We start from the raw sequence: 27,164 nt of genomic DNA, 5'->3' as shown, positions 1-27,164 counted from the left end.
GGTTTGTTGCAAAAACAAAGTGCTGCCCAAGCCTGGAGGTTTGGCAGGGAGTGCCCACTTTGAGTGGGAGTTTTCCTGCTTTCCCCAAACTGGACAAGTTACAGGTGTCTGAAAAACTTCTTGTAGCACTTTTCTATATGGTGAGGCTTGTGGATGCTTACTGATGTGACTGATATTAATGCAAATTGTGTCCTAGATAGATTAAATATGTTATACTCTGAAAAACCAACATACTAATGCTCCAGAAGCCACACCAAAATTTGTTGCTATGTTTCATCTTCATTTTGTGTGGATTAATTTTATACAGCTAATGTGGAACTAACAGTATTTCTTTCTTACAGAAAGAAATTAATGAACGTCAGAGCAGTATTTAAAAGTAGTCAGAGAAAAGCTGTAGGCTGGGACCCTTCCCCATAACTCAGGACTGGGTGGGGGAGGTTCCCTTGTTTTTTTTTCCATGAACCCCTGACTCTGGACATTAAACCCTTACCCACCTTCTCCAAAGGCAGGCCAAATTTGGAGTAGGTTCACATTAAGCTCCTGAAGAGCCTGGGCTGATTTATAGGTTGGTGTGGAAGCCATGCAAATCCCAGTCCTTTTTGGCACAAATGCAGGAATATCACACCTATTGGGTTCCAATTAAAAACAGCATTTAGCACATATGTAGCACCTGTAGCCTTCAAAGTGCTGCTCAAACATTACAAGAGTCCTGGGAATGTGTCTCCAAGAGGCTTCTACAGAGATCTGACCCTGACTCTGTGTTCTCTGTCTGCAGGTTTAGGTGCAGGTAGCAGACTTTTCCATATAACCACAATCTTCCTTTTCCCTTAATCACAGCAGCTGTGGCACAGAGGGCAGCAGCCACTAGTCAGTCTGATTGCAGCAGCTTTGCTTGTCCTTAGAGAGTCTGGAAGATATTTGTTTCTTTTTGAGGTAAAGCCCTATGAAAAATCACTTGTTTAAGTTTGACATCTGATGGCGACACCTGTAAGTTAGGTCTCATCCTAAAAGTATTTCTAAAAACATTTTGCTCTCTCTTTTGGTGCTCCTGTGTCCTGGTTTTGACTGAGAAGGACTTAATTTTCTTCCTAGTAGCTGGTACAGTGCTGTGCTTTGGATTTGGTATGAGAATAATATTGATAACACACTGATGTTTTGGTTGTTTCAAATAGTGCTTACCCTAAGTCAAGGACTTTTCAGTTTCTTTCCCATGCTCTGCCAGTGAGCAGATGCACAAGGGGTTGGGAGGGAGCATGGCCAGGACAGCTGGCCCAAACTGGCCAAAGGGATATTCCATACCATAGAATGTCCCGCTGAGTGGATAAAAGGGGGGTAGTTGGCCAGAAGCAGCTGATTTTTCCTGTGGGATGGGCTGGGCATTGCTCAGCAGGTGGTGAGCAATTGTGTGCATCATTTGTTTGTCTTGTGGTTTATGTCTCCATTACTATTACTTTTAATAATGATATTTCACTTTATTTCAATTATTTAACTGTTCTTATCTCAACCCACAGGTTTTACCTTTTTTTTCTGATTCTCCTCCCCATCCCACCAGAGGGGCTGAGGGAGTGAGGGAGCAGCTTCATGGTACTTAGTTGCTGGCTGAGATTAAACACCAACATCCTAGTCTGGGCATTAAATAACACCCTGAGGCCAGTCCCTACACTTCTTTCTACACCAAAATACCTGCTCTCACCAGGTAGCAATTGTCCTGTGAAACTAGACCTGACTGCAGACAGAAGGAAATTAATCTCCGTCAACGTGGTGAGTAAATCAGACAAAAGGTGATGGGATTTTTTAGGCATCGTAAGTTTCTGTTCAATTTTTTTTTCTCTGTGTCTATCTGCTTTCTGTTTTTATATTGTGACATCCTGAGAGAGGGAACTGAGATTTTTTATTCTGGATTTGTACAGCACTTTGCACAAACCCTGAGTGCTGTCATAACACATATATATTGTAAAAATACCTGTATATGTAATAGGTTATTTTGTTTCCTGGTCTCCTGATGAGGTGCCTGATTAACCTTGCATCTAACACTTGGACCAGCTCCATAACTAGTATAAACCAACACAGTTGCCTGGTTCTTTTCCTGTGCTAGCAGGGTTTAACCTGATAATCACTGAAATATTACATGTGACTTGGGAATTCTGTCTGATTTCCCCACGTGCACCTGCCACTGTGAGAGATCATTTTGGTACTGGGCACCATTAGTTATCTCAGCCCTTCAGAAGGATGTGGCTGCCCCAGGGACCTGATCTTGGCTCTGTTTCACTAACCTTACAGTCTGTGCTGGAAATCAGCAGAACCTCTTTGAAATAAATGGGTAGTACTGATGTATTATAAAAATCTGGCTCACAATATGTTTAAGGGAGGGACATCTTGATCTTTTCTCTCCTAGCTGTTTGTATAAAGGAGGAGAAAAATATAGCTAAGAAAAAATAAGACAACTAGGATGGCTGGAGGCACGAGGGAGAACAAGGCAGTCTGTATTCATGGGTGCCTGCCCTGGCACTTCCCCTTTGATATGATGAGAGGCAGCATCTTAGTTCCCAAATGCAAGGATTTATTGTTTTTGTGTCTCATTGCTGAATGTCACTGAAATGTCTCAGACCCTTGTTTTGCTGTGCTAAGTGCAGCAGAAATCTGGATGGCCAAACCACTGCAGAGAAGAAGTGCTCCTGGCATCAACCAGGGGCTGATTTCCCTTGTATTTGGGGCTAATTCTGACCATTTCTATGTGGATCCTGCTCACTGTTCAGGGCAGAAGAAACTCAGCCTTGATGCTGCTTGGGCTGGGCACATGCAAACCTCAAGTAATGCTTTTTTTGAGCACAGAAGTTGACACTATTTGCACAGGAATGTTTGTGTGCTTGCAAAGCTGGGGGTGCAATGTAGGGAAGAATGAGTTCCTGTGATGTTTTGTGATGAAACAGTGGACACACAGTTAAAGAAAAAAGGTCCCATTTTATCCTGGCCAAGCCACATTGGGGAAACTCCAACAAAATCAGTGATGGTTGGCCCAGAGAGTAAGAGTGTTGGCATAAGCATAAAATGAAGCATCCAAATGCTCACAGATGATTTATGAGAATTCCTAATGCTTTTACTGCCATTTCCTCCAGCTGCCTGAACTCCTTCCACACCATTCTCCCATCTGAGTACAGGAATTAGCCTTCTTTTTCCTAAATGCTAAATTTGGGAAAGACATTTGACTGAGTAGGCCCTCTCTGCAGATGGGAATGGGTTCAAATATTGAAGGGTTTCTCTTAATACAAACATGCTAGCTCCAGCTACCCTGGAAAACCAAACACCTCCCTTGGGCTCCTCTAGCAGGCAGTGTTTCCCCTCATGGAAGCAGAAAGTATGTGTGTAATGGATACAGCATTCATTAGGGAAAATCTAGCACCAGCTGACGGGTGATTTGGTACCTCCCCATTGTAACATGGGCAGTGTTATTTTACCTCGGGTTCTCTACTTGCTTCCTCATTTCTTCCTGACAAATTTGTCCTAGAGCTGAAGAATGCTTTTACATGGGTCCTTCTTCAGTCTTCATCTACATCTTCTGTTGTTAGGTCAGGGGGCTCTGAGACCTCTGCAAAGCCATGTTTAATGCCCTGCAGAGACCGGCCATGATTTGTGAGGGAAGAAGAGGGCCACAGACTTTTGGTGTTCCTGTCAACCTGACCATCATGAGCTTGAAAAATCAGTGCAGCCTCTCATTTCAGCTGGAGCACAGGGCTCCTGAATGCTCTTGCTGATCCCCTCATTTTGGGGAGCTTTTTTCGCTCCCATGCAACCTCTGGCTGGAGATGTGCCGTGCTGAGGACAGGAGCCAAAGGTGGTGGCAGTTTTTAAGCAGCTGGGGAGTTGATGGTGGCTCACCAAGACCACAATGCTGGGGAGGTGCCCTTGCTTGCTGCTACCTGGCACTGATCCTGATGTCAAAGGCAACCCTCAGCACTGTCACCACAGCTGAATTTTGCCATCTTCTCTCCTCGGGTTCCGTCTCTAGTTGCTGTGCTGTCCATGAGCCATCCTCTTCACCTAGGGACTGAACCTTGTGTCTCTACCAGGATGCTCCTATTTGGGGAGGGAGAAGTTGAAGAAAAAAGCCATGGGCACAGCCTTTCTGAGTGGTACTGATAGGCAGGATCCTGACTGACAAGCTGCTTCCACAGAGTCAGAGAAAATCCCCTGAAGCCCTACCTGGCAGCGAAGCTCTGGCCAGTGCAGTGTGAGCTGTTCTGCTCAGATGTTAGTGCAGAGGGAGAAACGTTTCCCAGGGATGACTCACAAATTCCTGGTGATGAATGTACTGAGGTTTGTCTGAGATGAGGTCAGCTCTCATGAAGCAGGACTGCTGCAGAAGGGGATTAGCTGATGATTTGATCTCCGTCCTGTGTGTGTACAAAGAGACAACACAACAGCCCTCGTGCAGAGTCCAGCGCTGGCATACATCCCTTTTTAATGGCTCAGTAAATACAAGGATCTCTGCCAGCCTCTTCTTGCCACCTCTCTCTGCTGGATTAGCATCTGCAAACTCATCTGGAAGCAGAATATCAGCAGTTCCTTGGGATTTGGTCAGTGCTTATAGTCAGCAATGTATCAGGCTTAGAGGAGAGACAGAAGCAGAAAGAAAAACAAGGAAACACTGCAGGCAGTGCTAGCATCAGACATGCTTTTATTTTTGCTTTCAAGGTGGTTTTCCAGATCTAATTGCATTCAGTAGTTAAAAAGCGCATTCATTTCTTCATTACCCACAGCATATTGTATGTCCCTGTTCTTCAGTTGTTTTGATTTCTAGGTATTTGAGAGTTTAATAAGGTTTTGTGTTTGTTTAAGGAATTATTGCCCACCCAATTGAAAGATAATGGGACGCTGTAGCTGTGCCAAGTGTTTTTATGCTTCAATAAAACAACAAGCAATTTACACAAGGCAATAAAACGGTGCCCTGCCTCCTCAGTGAAGAAACACAAAGCAATGTTTGAAACGATGTCTAGCTCAGAAAATAAATCCACCCTTACTCAATGCACTCCATAAAATTAACTGGGTAAAAAATCCCCCCATACACTCTCCTTTTCACAGAAGTTAGGAAAATTAGCACAAGATGTGCTTGAAAATCGGTCTCGGCTTGAAAATATGTGTCGGTATAATTTGTCTCAAGATACACTGCTGTCTGTAAAACAACAGACTGACTACTAATTAAGACTTCCAAAGGGGCATAAGTTTTATCACTTACTCTATCATCCTCTATTTCTTTTCTCTTTGGGCTCTGTCACTCTTTGAGCCCTGCCTGGTTGCATGAAACACTGAAGAACCCCATCTGATGTAAGGAATTGCCTCTTTACCCACTCTGCTGCAGGACCCAGGCACTTGAGGGAATTTTCTACACTGGAATTCAGAAAATTTTAGAGGCTGTTTTGACCTTATGCCCTTTGAACAGCTCTATCAGCTATACTCAAGGTCTGAGAGCATCTTTGAGCCCTCAGAGTGGGCTCTTGTTCCCTTACCTGCTTCTTCCAGGGAGGATTTTGGAGTCCCATGGAGGCTGATGCTAGCGGGGAAATAAGAGCCCTGTTCCCTCAGAAGTGTGTTGTCATGTACCTTATGTCAACTTGAGTATTGAGCTTCAAAAGCCTGCCTGGAACTCCATCTGAAAGACCTCCTGGCCATAAGGATGCTTTCCCCTGCCCCTTCAGGAACTGCCATAGAGAAGGGATTTCAAGAGCTGTCATGACTAAAGTGGAAAGAAGAGATCTGAGTCCAAAGTGGGGTAAAACCCCCTTCTTGTATTCATGTGCCACTTTGCTTTTGGCAGAAGAGGGTTTCTGCTGGCTGTTCCCATGGGAAATGCCACAAGGAAGCCTGAGCTTTGTATTTTGCCTATATGCAGCAATTTGCACCATAAGTGTTGCTGTTGGTGGTGCAGCAGGGACATGACTGATGTTTAAAGGCTCAATTTTGCCTTTGCAGATGCCAACTGAACTGAGATCCTGAAGCACAGGATGGCAAAAAGCATGGTAGAAAATCACAGCAATGCTGCCCTTGATTACAGCTGGGAGCCAGAGAGGAAACACATTCCCCAGGGCTGTTTGTGCAGCCCCTTTCAAAGACCATGAAACCCAGCATATCCAAGCACACGTTGCTTAAAAACTTGCAGTCATTTATGACAGTATTAATCCTACTGACACGGTTCAGCATCCAGCTGTGGCCAAGGACCTTCTGAGATGCTTTTTAGGCCTGCATCTCCACCCAACTGGCTGTTAATCCCTTGGAAGTGCTCTGGTGACCTTTGCTTTGGGGCGCCCGCCAGGCTCTTCGGCAGCTGCTGCTCAGAGTGACCTTCCTGGCTTACAACAAGGGAGGCTGTTTAAAGAAATAAATATACAATCCAGCCAGTTGCAAAGCCAGGTTCACAGCAATCTTTCCTGACCAAAAAATGGTCAGAATCCCCTTAAACAGCCTGGCACAAAGATTAAAGCTTTCACATATCTCTTTTGCCATCAAAATCCCACTTCTTATGAGAAATCCCCCTTCTTCCATAAAGGATCCAGCCCATCTGAGCCATCTGCTTGTCAAAGTATGATGGATTAATGCAGCAAAAGGTTGCTGAAGGTTTTAGCTCTCCTTCTCTGGGCATATACTTCAAAAAGCACCCTTGGCCTGGCACGCAGAGCAAATTTCACTCCTAGTCCTGAAGGCTTGGCCAGGGGGATGCTTGTGAGACCAGATCACTGTTCTCTGCAGAAATTACAGGGGTCAAAGATGTAACCACACTCTAATTTCTAACAGCTGAGATCTTCAATGTAAGGAGCTGGTACAAAAGCTGCACTGTCTGTGGCTTATTTTTCACTAAACACTGAAACAGAAACTAGAAAATTAAGGAAAACTGAGGCCTTGCTACTGTATTCAGACATCATCTCCTCTTGGCTGCCCTATGAAATCTTTTTTTGGACAAGTCCCAGAGGTAATGCAATGTAGGAGAGAGGGAACAAATGCATACTAGGGTCTATTTTTGGTGATTACAGTAAGGCTGAGATCTGCCCCCCCCCCCCCCAGCTAGTCCATCCTCAGCCAAAAAAGGCCCCAGACAAACTACTGAAGCTGTACTGAACAGGCTGTACCAGTGACATCCTCTCTCCTGGGGTGCTCACCTTCCATGCCTGACCCAGAAAAGCTGTCCCCATGCAAGATGAGTCACAAGAGCTGGTTCCTCTGTCCTGAGTGGTTTCAGGCTGCTTGCTTCCCTGCCTGGGTGCACAGCACCTGGTATGCTGGGAATCTGCTCCCTCCAAAGCCTTCTCCTGCTCCCCTTAGAGAAACTGCCACTAGTCAGAGAAGCATCAGCTTTCACACAGCACTGCACCACAGGGAACATAGAGGCAATTTCCCTTCCCATTCTTCGAAAGTGTTTCTATTCTGCAATTTCTATAATTATAGGGAACACTTCAGTGAGACAGGATATTTGCTCCTCTCCATTATCACCATCTGGATTTGCTGCTCTTGCCATACATCCTGCAGCTGATGTTATAGTCACCCTCTGCAGTGCCACCACTGGCTGATGTGCAGTTGGTGCCCCTGGGGCTTGGCATCCCTTAGAAGGGTAGGAGAGGGTGCACAGGGGAGATTGACGCTGATACTGATCTCACAGTGTTGTTCTTCAGCAAACTGGAGTCACTCTGCATCCTCACACCACTGCTTACACCCATGGTTTCCATACCCAGTCTTTCTGTACTTTGTACCACTGTGAAAACAGTGTAAGTATGCTGCTGCAGGGGAATTCATCCAACTTTACTTCAGCTTTAATGAAGCCTAAAAATTAGCCATGGGGGAAGAAAAGGAAAGACAAATAAGAATGGAGGAATATGTCATTGCTTGGCTTGGCAGAATTGTTCCCAAACTGAATGTTTTCCACTGGCCTGCAGTAGTTCTGCAAATAAGAGTATTATTCAGCCACCTCTTCAAGTTTCCTTCCTTCATTCACCCCTTCCAGCCCTTTCTTCAACAGGAATAGCTCTGCATAGTATCTGTGCAGCATCCAGTCCTCAGTTATTGATAGAGCTACAAAGGATAGGATGAGAGGAGGAATGATGGTGCAATCTTCTGCACATCTCAGCTGGCCACAGACCCTCAGTCTCCTCATTCCTTTTGGTTGGGGCTGACCAAGTGTTAGGAAGTTTCTCATGGGTTCTGGGCCAGGAGGTACCCCTGCTGCTGTGTATTACCAAGCTGGGGCCAGGCAAGGCAGAGTAGGTGCTATGGACCCACCCCCAGGAGAATCTGGGCCATTGCAGGCTCCCAGCCCAACTCTGAAATCTTGGTGTTTCCTCTTGTTTGCCCCAGGGCCACAGAGCGGTCTTCAGCACTCTGACTCCAGCATTACATCTGTGGAGAGTAACCAAGACCCCCAGAGGTCTGCGAATTACATGAGATGTTAAGAATTCAAGTTCTGCTTCCTTTCCCAGGAGTAATTTCCCTTAAGACAGGATTTTGCTGAGATGTCCTGGGCTGGTTATTCCCTTCCCACATCTGGGTGGGATGCAGTGTGCCAGCAATCTGTCTGCCTAGCAGCTGTAGTGAAGTGAGTTTTATGTGTGTAGCCTTAGCAGAACATTTTAGGATTCTCTAGGATGAAAACTATGGCCATATAAACCTAGCACCTTGCTGTAAAAATGATTCAGCCAAATGCACTCTGGAGTGTAGTTTTAACCACCTCTGGGCCTCTTTCTCTGCATGCACAGTGTGTCCATGATCTGCTCCAACAGCACTTCACCCTCATGAAGATTTTAACCAGGGCAGGTCTTTGAGAAGATCAGGAGCTACTCCAACTTATACTTAACTGCACATCATTTCTTCGCGTTTCCCTTGTGCTACAGCTGATGGGGCTGTAGATGTTATTTGCACCTCTTGGTTGGCTTAGTCAGAACTGCATTAATGTATAGGAAAGATGGACTGTGAAAGGGGAGCCATAGGGAACCCAGTACTTTTGAAAGAAGTGAGCTTGATGTCTTTCATAGCCTCTCAACCCCCCCCACTTTTGCATTGAATCATTAAAATTGGGAAAGACTGGCAACACAAAAGTCCCCTCTCCACCTCTGCCATGCCACCATTGGCGAGAGCTGCTGGTATTTGCTGTGTCCCTGCTGGGGGATGGCAGCAGTGGGGGATGGATCCCGGTTGTCACTGCTGGCGCTCAATCATGCCTCTTCCAGGGAGCTCCTCTCTGTTGCATGTGTTCTATTGCTCCCAAATTGCTTTTTTCATTTCCTCAATGGGTTTTCTCTGTCTTTTGGGCCTCCCCTGCAGCTCCTTCCACCCTTCTGATTTCACAGGCAGGACACTGGGTTTCCCACTGCAACAACTCTCCCTCCTCTCCCATTGGGTTGCCCTCCTTGTGGGCCTCTTCCCTCTGCCTGACATTTCTTCTTTCTTCAATAAGTTGGGGTCTGGCTCATGTGGAGAGCTCTGCAGGAAAGACAAATATTTACTCTTGGAGTCACAGTCTCTCACTGCTTGGCAATGCAGGGAGAAAGGTCTGTGGATAAAACATTGCTATTTGCAAATTATGTTTTGGTGGGATGCAGCATTTACGAGAGCTGGCTCAGCAGCCCCATGGCTAATACAGAATCTTATTTTTAATTATTTTCTAAGTCCTGAACGATATTTTGAGACCAGAGAAGAACTGATAAGGGGAATGACAAAAAGAATAAATGCATCAAGGTGCTCAGATGATAATGCACAGGAAAAATAAACATGAGGTCATGCAGGACAAATATATGGCCACACTGGATTTTGGGGTAGATATATTGATTTTAATGAGAGTTTATTTAACATTCCCACTAAAAGATACAGACTGTATCAGACAGCTTTTGAGGGGCCCTTGAGTATTTTCCTTGTTGTTCCACTTTGATGCCCACATCTTGCTTTTACAAACTTTTATTCTCACGTGTCACTCAACAGCAGTTCAGTCCCCATACTTTTGGCATGAAAAGCCCCATTACAGGCAGCAGAGCTGCTAGTGCAAGGAAACCTGGGAATCAAATCCATCGGATGTTTACCCCAAAGGTTTTCATGGTCATGATTTTCATGGAGAGCTCTTCTTTGGAGAGGTGATGAGTAAGCAAACATCCACACCAGCTGCATGTGAGCCCGGGCCACTCCATCAGCACGTGCAAATCTCCACCAACCTCATTTTGGGCAGAAGAGGAGGTTTGCTTTGTGTGGTGTGTCTCCACCATCCCCTGTGTCTCCACCATCCCCTGTCCTTCTTCTCCCTTCACACAGTCATGTCAGGACCACAGTCCTGTTGGAGAGAAGCGTCACCTGCTGCTCTACCCCTCCTAACCCTCAGATTAATTTTGTGTTCTTCAAACCTTACTCAAAGAGGCCACTTCAGCAGTCTGTCCCAGCCCCATCCACTCACCGTGTGTGGGACCTCCTGGAGCTGCAGCCAGGCTCCGGCTGTGCATGCACACGCTCTACACTTGACCCATCATTTTGGCAATGTCACCGACTTCGGTCCAATTACAGCAGTCATGAATTGGACCCTGTTCACCCCCTGAAACTGCCACAGCTCACAGCTGAGGTTCAGACAGTTACACAATGAAACCATTCACACGTCTCATTAACTCTGGACTATGCATTGAAAATAACTGTGTCATATGAGTCTCTGATTAAATTTTCTCAGTTTATGCCATTTATAGGTACCTTCCTGTTTGTAACAGCAACTCTAACTACGTAAAACTTTTTTTGTGCTGTCAGCATAGGAAAAGTGGGATGTAGAACACAGTATAATAATTCTTTAGTGTAGTTAATTGTAGTCATCCTAAATAATATAGGCTATGGAAGTATTTTAAATCCAAGCACAAAGATGTAGGCATGTGGCCAACTGTTCCAAGACACCAGTCGGCCTTTGGTTGTGTATTTTGCACTTTTTGAAGTTTATTTTTATTGTTTTTTAATTTATAATGGCAGTAAAGTCAAGTCCAAGTTTCCAAGTAAGCAAAGTGTAAAGGCACTTGGAATTCAATAAGGCTATCCTGTTGCCTACACATGGGAAGACACAAGGATTCTCTGCTTTTGTGATTTATATGATTGTATTTCTCTGCTGAGTGCCAACAGCAAACCTTGTGTTGTATTTGTCTGTGCTCGTGTATTAAGGTTTTTATAACAGATGCAGCCCAGGGGTTTCTGTGTATCACAAAGTGCTTGCAAACTAAAGCACATGTCCAAAGCCTCAAGAGGCACAATGGAGGGATCATTGCAGCGATGACTTTGGGGAGTTAGTTTTGGTTTGTGCTGCAGTAGAGAATCAATGGCAAATTCTAGAACACAAAACCTTGTCCAAAAAAGGCAGAGACACAGTAAATCCCATGAAATGAAGCAGAGACAGGACAGACCAGGACAAAGAAAAGAATGAGCTGTCAAGTTTGGCATTAGTAATAGTGTGCAGCAGAGAGAGAAGTGGACAAGCCTGTGCCAAGGCAACTTTACTAGATGCTGCAAAGGAGGATTAGGGATGACCTTGACAGTGTGTGTGAGGAGGATACACAAGTGGGTTATGCACTTAGAGCAATGCTGTAAGCAAAGCTTTGCTGGCAATCATTTTGTGCTTCTGCAGAGGAAACGTCACGAGGACGTCATAAAAAAAAAAAGAGAGAGAATGTCATCAGTAAGATATGAAATGGACATGCTTTGGAGGAATGTCAGGATAGGGAGCTGCTAGGACAGAGGACACCCTGGATGCTCGCAATTGTAGTTTATGGAAGAAGAACACCCAGCATTTGATCACAGGTCAGATGTCTGTTTGGGGAAAGCAATAGTCAGTCCCAGGTCCTGAGCCTGCAGAAATATTGCTAGGAGGAAGTAAAAGTTAAAAGGTTTAGGAAGAAAAATTAAAAACCTCCTGTTCACCTGTGCTGACCTCAAGGCATCAGCAACCCATCCAGAGCAATGCATCAAAGACAGGCTCAAACATACAGTGGAACAGCTGAGGGAGAGTAGACCTATAAGTCAGAAGGAGAGAAACAACAGGTACAACCCAGAGCAGATGCAGTGGCAACCCCAGCAGGCACCTTGTGTTCTCTCTCCATCCACATTCTGCACTGTTGCAATGTGGTACATCTTGCTATAACAAAAATAATAATTTAGAGAGAAAATTCCTCCTTGGTCACTCATTCTGTCACCCTGCCCAAACCTAAACTAGTTTTATATCACGCTGATTGATTTTTCCTAGAAGGAGACTCTTATTGCAGCATATTTTTTATTTGGTATTAATTTCCTGACATTTACTGACACTCACAACTTCTTGAATAAAAAAAGATGTTGAGTAGATGGAGGCATTCTATGGAATTCAGGTATGGATTCAGGTCTAAATCATGAAGTACTTAAGTAACAGATTTGATATATTCAGTAAACTTGCACTTTTATATGAGGCAAAGACCAAAGCCCTTCATAAGGGTATGTTGTACTTTTGCATCTGATTCAAAGATCTCTCTTTCACTAAGGTACATGGCTGAAGAGGTCACCTGTGTTTGATTTGGAATTATAAAGTTTGTCCATGATTAAATATGAAAGCAAGTCTACAAATGAAACAGAGAGGGCTTGAAACTTAGGTCTGCTTGTAAAGTGCATGTTGAAAAGCCATTTTGAAAGGCATTTTAAATTCTGCTCATATCTTGTTGCCAAATCATCAGTGGTTTGACTCACATATCAGAGTTTTCCTCAAAAAAAAAAAAGAAAGCTTCAGATGAACCTATTTACATAGGAAAAGGTCTTTCAAAACAAGTGCACAGAGGCCAGGATCAACATCTGAACACGGGCTGAGTTGTTACATTTTTAGAATTATTCCTTTCATTAAAGGCATGAGGCATATCTCAGGTATCTTGGGGACTGATTCAGAGTTGTAACATCCTAAACCAGTAATTGCTCTGCTGGGTGAAATCCTGCCTTTATATTTGCAAGGCTTCTTTCCAACTCCATGAAGGTAAGCCCACCTTGCCTATGATGCTGATGGCAGTAGCAACACTGCTGGATGTTATGGTCCAGATCTTCTGCAAGAACAAGACCCCCAGCCAGGGGATCAGCAAACTTCTTTCCATCTGGCTGCCACTCTGGCAGTGAGCAGGGTCATAAACTAAAGGTGGTTGCTCAAGCAACTGGACTGAATGTCCAAGAGATACCCTGGAATAAGAGCCTTTTATGTGACAACTGTTGTTGAGCTCCTGCAATTAGGTAGCAATGGAACATCAAGGTAGGGGAAAGCACAAACTTTTGTGACCAAAGAAATCACGACCTGAAGCAGGGAGACTGCAAAGTGGGGTGGCAGCAGTCTGGTCCTAGAGCAAGTGGGTGCCTACAGAGAAAACCCAGGAGAAAGAGCAGCAGAATTGCGCTGTGGGGTGTCAGAACTAAGAACATTTTCTTTACTGTTTTAAAAAGGACTTTTAACAAAAAAAAGATCTGGATCAGAACACGCAGCAGTCTGAAATAAAACATTTTTACTTCATTCTCTCTCCAGTCACTCATCTACTTTCTACATTCCTTCCTGCGCAGGGGCTCAGTGTTATCACTGCAAGAGCAGAGATGTTGCTGACTTGGAAGCAATGGGGAATTACGTGCAATAGGGAATTACTTCTGCAAACAGATCACCTGAGGTGCATGCTTCAGAAAGCGCACCCGGGGAGCCAAGTGTTTTCTCTCTGTGATTTGGGGCAGAGCTCACTCACACTCTTAATTTCTGCAGTCATCAGTGGCACCTCTGTGATGCTTGAGAAGGTTTAAGTAGCCCTGTCATAATGTCGCCTCCACTCCCCAGGAGTGCTGATAACCTTTCCCTTGCAAAAGGCTTTATCTGGACCTCATAGTACACAGGCAATTGGTTACAGCATGTACCCCTCCCACTGGAGAGAACCCTTCAGGGCGTTTAGTTCCCCTGTTGTGAGTACCCTCCCCAGCATGCCAGCCTGGCAGGGTAGAAGGAAGGAGGGACACCCAAACCTTTAAAACATTTAGTGTCAATTTGCTAGAAAGCAACAAGGACGATTGTTATGAAATCTTTGCCAGCTGGGAAAGATCTTCACCAAGAATGCTAGTAAATCTCTAGCCTTGTGGAAAAAAACTTTCTTTATGTGAAACTGTTGTAAACTGAATCCATAATCTGATCACTTGCCCAATGAGAGAGTGTTGAGTCCTGTTTTTGGTCCTGGACACAGCAGTATAAACAAAACACAATTTGATCAAAGTCACTAGAGCAGCAGAGGAGAATGCACAGCATGACCGTGAGGAACATCTGGCTTGATGCAGTAACAAAATCTGGACCAAATGGATTTCAAGCATCTCCCATTTGCAGCTATTTTAGTCTAGGAGAAGACAGCCAACATGTATAGAGATATTCCTGAAATGTCTGAAATAAGTAAGGCCACAGTGCCTTGTACTGAGTACAGTTCTGCACACATAGACTTTGGAGTACTCAAACCCAGAACAGCCTACAGTAAAGCACCTAGTGGGATCCAGGATTTGGCCATTCCCTCTCAGGAACAGCTGATTTCAACCAAATTAACTGTGTTAACCTGAAAAACTTCTTGCTGACAGGTGCTGAGATTATTTAAAATGCCAACTAAGATACCTTTTTTCGTGTGTCACTAGACTGCACTGCCAAATGTCTCGTCACAAGAATGTCTTAAAATTCATGCAAAAAAATGAGTAACATTTTTGGCAGGGCAGGGCACTGCAGCATTGGAAGAGAGAAATTTTGGAGGAATCGAGACAAACACACAGCTGGGAGCTGAAAAGGCTTCGCCAGCCACTCACTGTGCCCATCCCAGATGATTTATCTGCGGAATTCCCAAAGGCGGGAGGCTGCCGGGGCAAGAGTGGCGAGGGGGGGTGAGGGGGTGGAGAACCCAGCGGAAAACAGCTCCAAGCAACAGCCTCGCAGGGAAACAAAACCAAGCATCCTTCGAACGAGGACGCCAGGAGGGAGGCAGGAGGACGTGTGGGGCACGGCAGGGAGAGGAGGGAGGAAAGGCTACTGCTGCCATTGACATCACCCCACGGAGATTTCCATTTCCCGATGTCATTTACCAATCCCCGCAGCCGCCGGGCGAGCGGCGGAGTGGGGATGCTCCGAGCGGCCCCGGCAGCCGGTCGCGCCCCCTCCGCGCCCCCAGCTCGCTGCGGGGGGGCCGGGGCCGGGCCGGCGGCGCGGGCGGGGCGGGCCGGCGGCGCGGGGCCCTTTAAGAGGTGCCGGCGGCGCGGGAGGGCGGCACAGGGCCGGGCGTGCAGGGAGCCACGGGCCCGGTACGGGCAGAGCCACCGCCGAACCCCGCGCACCGGCCCCGGAGCCCGCTGAGCCCAGAGCCACTGCACCGCGCCCGCCTCCCGCTGACGGACCCCCGAGCCCCGCTACACCGAAATCCATCGCGCGGACCGCACCACACAGAGATCCACTGCACGGATCCGCGGACCCCACCGGGCGGATTCCACCGCGCGGACCCCCGCATCCCACTACGCCGGCATCCACTGCACGGACCCCACTACACAGAGATCCCCAGACCCCGCCAAACGGACGGACTCCACCGCGCGGACCCTCCAGCAGCCCCGCCTGCGAACCGCATCGCCCCCAGCCCGGGCTCACGGTGCCCGGAGCCGCCGGTGCGGCGGGCATGGCACCCGGGGGGAGCCGGCCCTGGGGGTCCCTGCTGCTGCCGCTGCTGCTGCTGCTGCTGCCGGCGGCGGGCGGCTGGTGCGCGGCGGAGGGCGGCCCGCTGGAGCCCTTCGATGCGCTGTACGCCAGCGGGGTGGAGGCGTACTACGGCGGGGACTTCGCGGGCGCGGCGCGGTGCCTGGAGCGGGCGCTGCGCAGCCGGCGGGAGCTGCGGGCGGCGCGGGTGCGGTGCCGGCGGTCGTGCCGCGGGCAGGTGCGGCTGGAGGCGCCGGGCCCGGGGGCCGGCGGGGACCTGTCCTTCTTCGGCTCGGTGCTGCGGCGGGCAGACTGCGTGCGGCGCTGCGAGGAGCCGCGGCTCGGGGCCGCCTCCCGACACCGCGCCGCCGAGGAGGTGCGCGCCGACTTCCAGCGCAGGGTGCCCTACAGCTACCTGCAGCGCGCCTACATCCAGGTGAGGCACCGCCCCGCCCCGTCCCTCCTCACCGCCCTCTCCAAAGGGTTACACGCGCTTCCATGCTCCCAAACGTCCCACGTGTGCCCCCTCTTGCATCTCTCTCAAGCCACCCAGGTATGGTCCCCCCGCAGCGTTCTCACTGGTGTGCGCGGTCAGTGGTCACGGCCAGTTCCCGAGACACAGCATCCTGGATGACAACGTGGACTCAGTCCAGCTTTGGCTGTCTTGTACTTTTCCTGTTTTGTGTTTGTTTGTTTGTTTTGGGCTGGTTTGTTTGTTTTGGGGAAGGATGTTTTTGTTTGTCTTTTAGTGTAACATAGTGTATTCTGAAAATGATCTGCCTTCAGTTTGCAGAGAAGAGCTCCCAGAAACCCCTTAGTAACCCTCCAATGCCCTCTGCCCTAGAGGTGCTTCCCTTTCAGGCATATTGAACTGATGCTGTGTTTGAGGAGCTGGGACTGTACGTGAGGCTGGGAGGTGTATAACCTCCTGGAATCTGATGTTCATTATCCTCGATGTGATGTGAAATACTTTGTGTAACGCTATGCAGTCAGTAGTTAGTAGCCACTGACATCCTGAGTATCATCCTCTTATCCCAGTAACTTCTGCCTTATAGCTGCTACTTTCCCTGAGAAAGATGATGTTATTCTTTAAACTTCTTTGCCAAAAAGAAGGAAAAAAAATAAATAATTAAAAAAAAAGCAACCCCCCACCAACCCACACTAGGATAGTTAATGGTATTTTTATTATTCATTCAAGATTTGTGCTCTGTCAAGCCAGCTACCTATACTAAGTCTTCCTGTTCATGATTAGTAAGGACAGAAATTGTGGGAATTTTGTTTCATGCCAAGCTGAATGTTTAAAGCATTTCTGGAACATCTCCCTCTAGATTTCTGCTTTATTTGAGTACAGCCATAGCCTTTTAGTTGCTATAGGCAATCTAATACATGAAGACCTGCACAGTGGAGCACAGGAGGGGGATTCTACTGAAATCCATTTCCATTTGGAGAGGCAAACATCTGTCCTAGTCAGTGCAAGTGCTTGTGGTGCAGTGCCTACACAGCAACACATCAAGGAGGCAAGTCATCAGCTATTGCATTTTGAAACCTTTTGGAAATTCATAGCTACATTGCTTTTTCTGTACTTCCTTTTCTGACATTGCCTTAATGTCAATTTTACAACTCAAAAACTAGAACTGCATTGGCTTAAACTCTAGTGTCCACGTGCTGCATAGAGTTCCTGAAAGAAATCCTAGGAGTGAACTGGAACTGTATCTTGGCTTGTGTGCAATGCCAGTGAAGCTGACAGAATTCTCCTGCAGTCCTTATCATGAAAGATGCTCTGTGTAATGTCAGCATCTGTGGGAAGTGACACTAAATTTGTCATGCTAAAAAATTAAGTGATTTCTTATCTTGATTTCAAAACCTTTTCCAGACTCACTGATGTCAAACTCATTGAAAAGCTTTCCTCTGAATTAGGGAATACGGTTTTTGTCTCCCACTTCAGTAAGATTGATTTACCAAACCCCAGTGGATTTTGGGGTGTGAGGTGTTCTTGCATTAGAGTTTATGCATTTATGCTCTTATGCTGAGAGTATTTTCCTCAATAACTGAGGGTATTTTCCTCATTTAAGATTGCATTCTAGGCTTATCAAGGCAACGTGTTGAAAGCAGCCCTTTAAAAATTTATTTTATGTGTGACTCATCTTAATTTGCTTTTGCAACATCTGGAGACTTCATGTGTATGCTAACACTGATTTTGCTGCTCTCTGATGGAGTAGTGGATGTTCCTGTTCTCTGTATGGCTGTCCAGGTGTCAAGCACTGTAGCCAAGGGAAGGTACTTTTTGACTAGACCTGTTCACCTTTTTCTTTAACCCTTTCTGATGCTCTTGGGTTTTCTAAGCAGCACTCCAATCAGCTTTGTCCCACAGGGCAACCCCCAGTGATTTGTCCACATCCTCACCTTGCTGCTGCCTGTACCTGAGCTCTGCTCCCAGGATTGCGCTTTTGCTCTGGCTCAGCAAGTCTGTGCACAGAAGAAAATGCCCCACATGGGATTTGCCTGCACTTGCACAAAACACGAGGTCTAACGTCTAGCCCTTACATACACTCGGATGTGAACCATACCCTTGTGCCAAGGCTGAGTGCCAAGGCTTTGGCATGTTCCCTGAGGGTTGGGATGCACTGGCTCCACACCCTCTGGTAGACCTTGGCTGCAGCATCTGCTTGGCATTTTGTCTGAGAAGGGGAGCCGCAAAGCGAGGCTTGTGCACAATCCCCCTGCCTTGCTGTGGGTGTGTTGGCAGGCTGCACAGCTCCAGGGGTGGCCATTTGACCCTCGTGTTTTGCTCCTTAAAACCAAAAAGAAAATGGGATGAGGTTAAACACTCTGCTGCATGTCCTGTCCGGCTCCTCCCCGGGCTTCATGGGGAGGCCGGGATGCCAGGCCCTTGCGCAAGGTGCTGGACGGATGGCAGGGTTTGGTGCCATTTGTGGTTTGAGAGAAGAGGAGCAGCCTGGAATGTGCTTCCCACCTCCCACTCCCGCAGACCTCGTGCTTGTTTGTTTCTCAGGAGGGGAGAAACACATCCCTTCAGGAGGGAGTGACAGAGCAAGGAAAAGATGAAAAAAATCGAAGGGTTTGGCTCTTTTGCAGTGCTTTGAAAAACTGTGTTGAATATACATGAACTAATCCTTGCAACACTCCTGTGGGGTAGGAAAAGCAAAGGCTTTGAGTCCTGCTGGACAGATGCACAGGCCAAACAATGGCCATCACTGCGTGTGCCTCAGCTGTTTGGGAGCAGGCTTGGGGCTCCCACTGCCTCTGGTCTCTCACTGCAGAGCAAGCACCAGTACAGTCTTGCCCAATTGTGATGATGTGAATGAGACTCTGCAGTGAATTGGTGGAAAACTGGTGCTAAAATTGGAAGGTTTTGACTTTTTTTGCCACTTTTGGGGGACTTTTTTTACTGGACTGTGGCAGCAGCTGTGCTGGGCTGAACTGCTTCTGCTGCTGAGCAGATGCTCAAGATACTCCTGCACAGAACACTGTAAAGGGGCAGGGTGGTGATGATGTCTTTAGGTGAAATACCTGTGGTATCCCTCTGTAAGAACATGTTCCATCAGTCTCTAAATCCATGTCATCCTATCAGTTCCCTACATTTATCTTTTTCTCTGTACTTTTCTGAAATAGAAACAGTGGTCTTCTGAACACGACTTTTCTGTTTCACAGATGTGATCTGTGTGTTTTTGGTGACTCTAGCATGATGTGAGGGGAGACTGTGGTGGACTGCAGGAATGGGACAGTTTGAGGATTCAGCTGGAGGTTTCTATAAGCTTCAGGCTCAGGCCTCTGAGGTTGACTGCAGACTCTACAGAGACTGTAGACAAATTGCATTGAACAAGCAGCCCAAGTCCAAATATGCTTGCAGATCTTCTTTGCAGCTTCTGAATGTGCATTGTAAGTAGGAAGACTCCTCCTTTTCCTTGGATGGCTGATGCTTTCAGGTAATTGAGAAATTTACTGGGTACAGTTAGCTGAGGCAGTTAGGGTGGAGTGGGTTTGAGAAGGTGTGGAAACAGAGAAGGAAATGAGAACATGGGATTTAACTCTTGTAAAGTGTGTAGTGGGCTCTTGATCCCACAGAGGAAAGGTCCTTCAGTGGGTTTTTGCTGTCATGTCTGACAGGCAGGACAATTTGCCGTGTGCTGGTGGCTCTCTGCTGTGTGCTGGCTGCTTGGTCTTTGTCAGTGAAATATCCTCTAGGCTTGGCAGGTGGAAGTGGGGGGATCTCTTTGCCCTCATAAACATTTTTATTAATCACATCCTTCTTGCTTTTCTGCTTTAGTCATCTTGTTTCTGTTAAAACCTAGCCTGAAGGCCATGATGTTCCTAACCTTCCTTTTTGGAGGTTTTCTAGCTCTGAGAGTGAGTGGAGGGTGGAAGAAATGTACGCAGTGTACACTATGACAGCATTTGCTGCTGTGAGCTTCTGACTCAGTAGCCGTGTTGGAGCTTGCTGTGGATGGTCTGCCATGAACCCTGTGACAGAGCATTACTTCCAGTCCCTGGTCTAACTCCTGCAAGTCAACTTGGTCCAAAAATAACAAGCAACTTGGAAAAGTTGATCACTGTATCAACTGCAAACGCGTGTCTTGTGTCTCTTCTACCCTACTAGCCTTTTCCTCGAGGTCTCTTTCCTTTGTCTCATCCTATTCCCAGCCACAGAATTCCCTGGCCTCTTTGCTGGGTTGATCGCTATAGTCCATTTTAATTTTCTTCTTTGTATATTGATGTGCTGTTACTGAGCACTTCCTCCCATTTTGTAAATACTGACTTGCAATGGTCTTGTCTTCCCACTTGCCTGCATGCCCCGTTGCACATCAGTGAAGCATGGCAGGAATTGTATGTATGTAGGCTGTAACCACCAGCCTTGGATCTAGATGAGAAAAAGCCTTTTAGTCTGTGCTTGGGTTTAAAACAATAAATAAAACAAGTCCCCAGCATGTCAGACATTGCTCCTCTCTTAGTAATGTCAGATTGTAGGTGGAGCAAAAGGGGCAAGAGTCTGACTATATCTGGCTTATTCAGTCTTTGGCTTGAATTCCCCCCCTTGTTGTATCTGAGATGTTCTTCAGTTCTGTTATCATCATGATTTCATGCATTGCAAGAATAAAACAATGATGTTTAGGTTTTCCATGTTGTACAAGAGGCAGTTTATTTGTTCTTTAAAGCTGCTTCTTTTCTAAAAAAAGGTCTTGTTTGGGGAGAACTTCCACTTTTATCTTCTCTGCGGGGTCTTTCACACTGCAGCTGATGGGGCGCTGCTGGGAGCATGTCCTTGGGTCACACTGTGCTGTCCTGCCACCCACACCGCCAAGATTTCTGAAATGCAACACAGACACAATAATGGCTTGATAAAAGACCATAGGAGAGAAACGAAAAAAATGGAGTGGGAGCCCAAACTTCAGAAACCCCTGTGGTATAGATCATTGCCTGACTCCAGTTCTGTCTTTGAAAACTCCCTATTTATGAGAATCCAAGCCCAAGGGAGGAGACTTCTGTATGTAAACCTGGGCCTCTAACCATTCCAGACTGATCCTTCTGTCCTCTGCCAGTGCTCACAGAAGTCTCACCACCATCCACGCTTCAGTGTCTGAGCAGCTGTAGCAACCCTTTGGGATGGTTGTTAAGACACCTCCACCAAATTCTTTCCACCTCAAGTAACTACTCACTGCTGCCCATCTCTGTGCTGTTTCACAGGGCCAGAGTCCTTTATCTCCATGACACATGTCTGAATAGCCTGCCTAATGATTGTGGAGTAACTCTGGATTCACACCAATGTAGTTGCTTAGGGAATTTGGTTTGTTTCACTCAAGGACTGATATTTTCCATGAACGTTTTGTTCAGTTTTCCTTCATGCCATAATAATGCATGGACTTAAGCAGATAATAGGATTCTGTCCCGGGGTGAGCCACAGCCTTTGGGGGAAATGTGGTGGTTTCACTTGCAGCATCTCATTGGTAGTGACACAGGATAATGTGTAAAACCTCTTATTTTTTTAAAGTCTTTCTTGAAGTCTCTAAAAGGGGAGCAGCCTACTGAGGCTCTTTCTCACGAAAGCCACACCACCTGTCCTGCAAGGTCTGCCCAGGAGTTGGTCTTGTTTTCGTAGGCCTTATATGACACATCCCAGACAAAGACCTAGAGTAAAACAGTCAGACAATCATTATTATTTGTATTATTATCATTAGCGGTGTTTATTTATCTTCAATCTTGAGAAGTAGTATTACTCAGATACTGGATAAATACATAGATCCCAGAATTAATCTCTTGGAACGTCTCTTTATTTAGATATTCTGAGAGAGCATTCTTAGTCCTCAGCAGAGGGTAAATGTTAGTGCTCAGAAAGTTAAAATTATGTAGACAAAAATAAACTCAGTTTATGGGAGGAAAACTCTGAGTCTTCATGGTTGGGTCACTGTCCTGGGTTTAGAACAGGATATTTAGTCTTGCCCTAAACCCAGGATAGTGACCCTGTTCCTGTTGTTGCTGACCACTTCAAATGAAATGTTTCTAAAATGTTTTGGGTTGAAAGTATTATCAGAGAGGGAAAGAGGTGACCCAGTGGTTCAATACTGCCGTTAGCAAATTCAGACTAGGCACATGTTTTTGTGGTGAGGGGTGTCACTGTCTTCATGGGAGACTTAGTCTTGACTTTTTGGACTTGACTCTGGGCTGGTGCTGTACTAAAAGTTAGATGACTGTAGTGATGGTTTTTTGTTTTGTTTTTCTGGTGGATTTTTCCTTCCTTTTTTTTTTTTTTTTTTGATAGAGCAAATCCAAAGCAAAACTAAGGTGTTTGCAGTTTGCCACATCATTTCAACTGATAGCAAATTAACACAGCTCTGCTCAATAAATCAGGACACAGTCAGTTAGTACAAACTTGTCCTAGGCCCAATAAGGTCATTTCACACAGCCTAGTAATCAGCCATTTGATAGCCAGGGCTACTTCCTGTGTCTTGGCGAATTCCTCTTTCTCACCTCATAGCTATGCAGTCATACCAGGGCTTCAAAATACACTTGCAGCAGGTCCCAGACTGCAATAATTCTCAGTCTTTTGGAGAAAATAAGGTAGGCCTGGATTCCTCCTTATTTCTTGGCAATCCCTGGTGACGTGGCTTGGATGATGGATGAGACAGGTGTGACTCACATGGTTTCAGTGGATCTTTTGAGACCTTAATCTAAAGGCCTCCCAGTGCATGAGCTAAGTTATATCTCAACCGGAGCAAAACCGGGCAGCAATAGTGCAGGAGAGCCCAGACTCCTGCTGCTGGGCTGTAACCTGGGAACCTGCCCCTTCCCTGTTCTTTTATCTCCTTAGTTTCTTGTGATTTTTGCACCATCTTCTGCTGGCTGCTCCCATTCTGCTGGGATGAGTTAAATGACTTTTTGTGCTGCCTGTTAAATCTCATCCATACGTCCTAGCGAGCTCTGCTCTGGCTTCTGCGGAGTCCTTTTGTTGTCCTTGGCCTCAGGAATAACTAACGGCAGCCGATAATGAACTGCATGTGAATGAGCAATGCGATTTAGGCCTGCTAAGCAAACTTATGCCCAGTACTCTCTAGTTGTGCCTGAGGTTTCAACAAGGATTATTCCAATTTCCTTGTACAACTGGTGATTTCATCGTGGATGGCGTGGGCAGTAATGAGACACCATCATGTCAGTAGCTGAGCCGACTCCTGCCAACCTCCTGAGCATTGCTGGAGCCTTGCTAGCAGGACTCTGGGCTCAAAGCAGTGCTGGATGTCTGGAGCAAGGAATTGAGGGGTTATTTATCTTATTTTTTTTTTCCTTTGGAGGTGGTATGAATTAGTCATTGTGATTGGGTTCGTTCCCAAGGAGTAGGAACCCCTGTACTCTGCACATGGCATGTTTCCATGTGTGTAGTCTGGACTGAGGCCAGGCTGAGTTTGGATGAATCGATGTGAACCCGGAGTGACCCAGCTGAAGGCTGTGGAGTTTCTCTGCCTTAACACTGGGGAAACTGAGATCAGGACTTGGCCTATGCTTTTTAACAGTAATGGATGGCAGGAAGGAGGGTGCAAAGTTCCCTGGATGCTTTTGTTTCCAACCAATGTATCAGCAATAAGGTACTGACATTTTTATTTCTTGGCCATGAGCTGGTGATTACTAATGAAGGCAGGGGGTCTGCCTGTGGGTGGGTTCAGGCAGCAAAGAGCTGTTCCTCATCAGTCTGTACCTCCCAACCAGTCCTTCTTTCCATGACAACTGGTCAGTTAAACAGACCCTCCAGGGCTGACGTCAAGGGTCAGGGATTTGGCCACCAAATAATTATAGCAACAAAAATAGCATCTCTTCCCCACCCCTTCCTTCCCACATGCTCCTGCTGAATCCCGACTCATAAATGTCCTTTTTTTTTTTCTTTTTTGGATGGAAAGCAAAGCCCACATGTATTAGCTGGAACATATGGCAGGGTTTGGCTGCAGCCCATCAGTTGTGAAGGCCAAATACTCACTTGTAGCTTCTTGTTCACTAAAAAAAAAAAAAAAAAAAAAAAAGAGGAGAAAAACACGTTCTTTCTGGGTTGGATGAAAGGCTGGGTCTGTGCTAGTGCTGAGATGGGAAGCAGATAGGGTGTGGGACAGCATGCCGAGGAACGTGTCCCCTCCCAGTGCAGAGGTGACAGGCTGGCCACTGAGAGGTGGCCTGGTGGCAGTGGCCACCTCCCCCTGCTCTAATGCTGGTTCTCAGGTCAGGCAGAGTTTGCAGACAGGCTGCTTAGGAGGCCATCAGCACCACGGGCACAGAGAAGCCAGGAGGTTTTAAATGTGGGTTATCCAAGGGCACGAAAAAATTCTGTCTTTGTAGCATTAAAGGTTTTATTAAGGGTTGGGGGAACATTTGGGAGGTGACAGAAAACTTCTGAAGGAGAAGAAAATGAAGGAACTTTGTCAGAAGAGGACTGTCTGCCCTACCAGAACATACCTCTGTCCCAGGAGGTTCACACCAAGGCACTGACATCAGATCTGTGCAGTGATGGTTTCCCTGAACAAGCTGAATGACAGGGACTCCTGTGGGAGATGTGTTCAGTGCCTGAAAATTGGGATTTAGGTCCAAAGCTAAGCTCATGCTTTTGCCTTTAAAAAAATCTTGTTTCCACTATATAAGGTATGGAGTGGTGGCCTTGATCTCACATCATGTCTCTGCAGAAGGATGAGCCTGAGACTATGCTGTGTCCAGTCAAAGTTAGAGGTAGGAGCACTTGAATCCAGAGAGCTTTCTGCCTGGAAAAAAAAAAAAAAAAGGTAGGCAAATCCTGCCTCAGAGTACTGCAGGTAGGGCACTGCCTAAACCCACAGCTCTTTGAGGTCAGGGCTGAACTCCCAAGGGTGTGATGGGGAGATGTGTTGAAGTTCATAGCCCAGGGCTTTGGGTGCAACTTCCTTTGAAGATGGAGCCAGCAATATCCCTTCCCAAGAAAGATCAGTGTGGTACAGAGAGAAAGAGCTTGGAAAATATCTTTCAAAATATTTGCTGAAGGTGTTGCTGTGACTGCCCAAGGACTGAAGCAGAGTCTGTTGGTTCTCTTGCTTAGAAAGCTGTTTTCAAAGTAGTTTTTGCCAAGGCACTGCCTGTTCTAAGGCTTATATATATTCTAGGGCATCTGTGACCTGAGTTACTCTGTCTCTTTGGAAGCAGATGAGAAACTGCAAAGTTTCATTGAAATAGTCTGAAAGGAAGAGCACTGACTTGTGGTATGTTGCACTGTTCTGCTGCTGGAAAACTCTTCCCCGTCCAGGGCTGCCAGCCTCATCCAAAGGATCTGTGATTGAGCAGAATATTTTAGTGACGGGGGGAAAATGTGTTGTGTCTTATCCCTATTTTCCTTACTTATGGAACTGTGTAATAGGTGGACTTTTTTATGGATTGGTATTCTGAGATGATTCACTGAACAAAAAATTTCATTTTATTCTTGAGAGTCTTTCTAGAGATAATCTTGGAGACATAGATAAGTGATAAGGGATTGATCTTTTTAAAGGATTTTATTAAATCTCATTCTATTTTAAGGAAATTAGAATTAGTTAAAACACTATTTTCAGAGATTTCACTTCACCTATGTCCTTTTCAGGTGTGTAGCAAAGCATCCTGTCTGCTGGGACTGCTGATCTTTCTGTGTCACGGGGGCTGAGAACAGACAGGAGTTTTCTCACCTGTGGGCAGCACTGATCCTGGGGATGTGTTTGCAGGTTGTTAACCAAGAGTTGTGAGATGCACTGAGCTTCAGAGGTGGGTGAGGAAAAGCTGTTTGTTTAGAGGGACTCGTGCTGCTTTGGGAAAGACTTTTATTGCATGGTGGTACAGAGTCCTGATCTCTGCTGCTGAGAGAGGGATTTGGACAGGGTTTGCTGTAGCCTGAGTGCTCTTAATTACCCTGGTGCATTCAGCACACCGTGCCTAGGCACCTCAGGGCGCTGCTCTGACTGCAGATTCCTACTGGGGACTGTTGGGGAAGCTGGTCACTACTATTCCCTTTACTTTAAGCAATAATGTCTTTTGGCAGAGGGTGGTTCCCTACATCCCTTGATTGGCAGTGTCGCTCCATTTTCTGTAATTAAGTATTGCATCTTGGTGTCCAGATGCTGGTGGCTCTGCAGCTCCTCTGGAGTTGGCACTCCAGGGTCAGTCACAGACCTGCTGTCTCTGACTGCCCCTTTGCGTTTGCCTCTTCCTCCAGCCAGCTACCTTGGCTCACTAGGGTGCTGCTAATAAAAATTGGTTTCAGACTGAAATCGTGCTACAAGGCAGGCAAATAGCAAACAAAACAGCAATGTGGCACTTTAGGAAGCAGCTTGTCCATTGCATGTACCTTCTCTACAGCCCAGGCTGGGCTGCAAGGGTCTGGTAGCTCACTGCGAACGTGTTCTGTGTTCTGTGAGGATTGAAAGGACATCCTCAGGCTCCCACCCCTCTTTTTGTCACAGAAGCTCCTTCCCCAGGTAATGCCCATGTCTGGGCTGTAATCTCCAGCTGAGTTACAGCTGAAGCCTGGCTCGGACAGGCTTCATGCAGCACTTTGGCCTGTGTGGGGGAGCTGAAGCTGTTGCACCCCTGTCTCCCATCAGCATGATCCTCACCCAGCCACCCTTCCTGCTGCTCGGGTTTGCTCTCCACCACCCAAACTGCCTGAATCTTTCTCACTGTAACCTGAGCATCCCTAGACCAGACTCACGACTGTATAAAGTTACTATACACAGTGCTTTAATGATGAATTAGAGTCTCATTTCTGTAGCCTCAGGGACTTGGGTGTAAGTAAAGCACAGCATAAGACATGAGTGCCTGGTTGGTCCCCAGTGCCCGGGCAGGTAGTTCAAGCCTGGATGATGGGAAGGCTGCAGTGAGCAGTGTGACAGGAGGCAGGCCTGCAAGGCAGTGGTTTGTAGAGGACAAGGCTTGTAGCTCCCTGATTGCCTGGGATGTGCAGGGCAGTTTCAGTTTTGGCAGCTGGACTCTCCAGTGTGGCAGC

At 46.6% G+C, this 27,164-nt stretch overlaps 1 protein-coding gene across 2 annotated transcripts in view; it reads left to right on the top strand.

The window, feature by feature from the left end:
- The first annotated feature begins 15,243 nt into the window (after positions 1-15,243).
- Positions 15,244-27,164, top strand: part of P3H2 (prolyl 3-hydroxylase 2) — a 68,932-nt gene continuing 57,011 nt past the window's right edge. Inside the window, exon 1 of one of the 2 annotated variants that reach the window (XM_064666216.1) lies at positions 15,244-16,112. In XM_064666216.1, the coding sequence (XP_064522286.1) occupies positions 15,660-16,112 (453 nt within the window). In that variant the 5' untranslated portion in view covers positions 15,244-15,659. The remainder of the gene's footprint in view (positions 16,113-27,164) is intronic. The other variant, XM_064666215.1, reaches the window with a different exon arrangement.

The sequence above is a fragment of the Pseudopipra pipra genome, chromosome 10 (genome assembly GCF_036250125.1).
Source record: "Pseudopipra pipra isolate bDixPip1 chromosome 10, bDixPip1.hap1, whole genome shotgun sequence".
Taxonomy (NCBI): domain Eukaryota; kingdom Metazoa; phylum Chordata; class Aves; order Passeriformes; family Pipridae; genus Pseudopipra; species Pseudopipra pipra.
The sequence above is the reverse complement of the archived record's forward strand: the minus strand, read 5'-3'. Positions and strand labels throughout refer to the sequence as shown.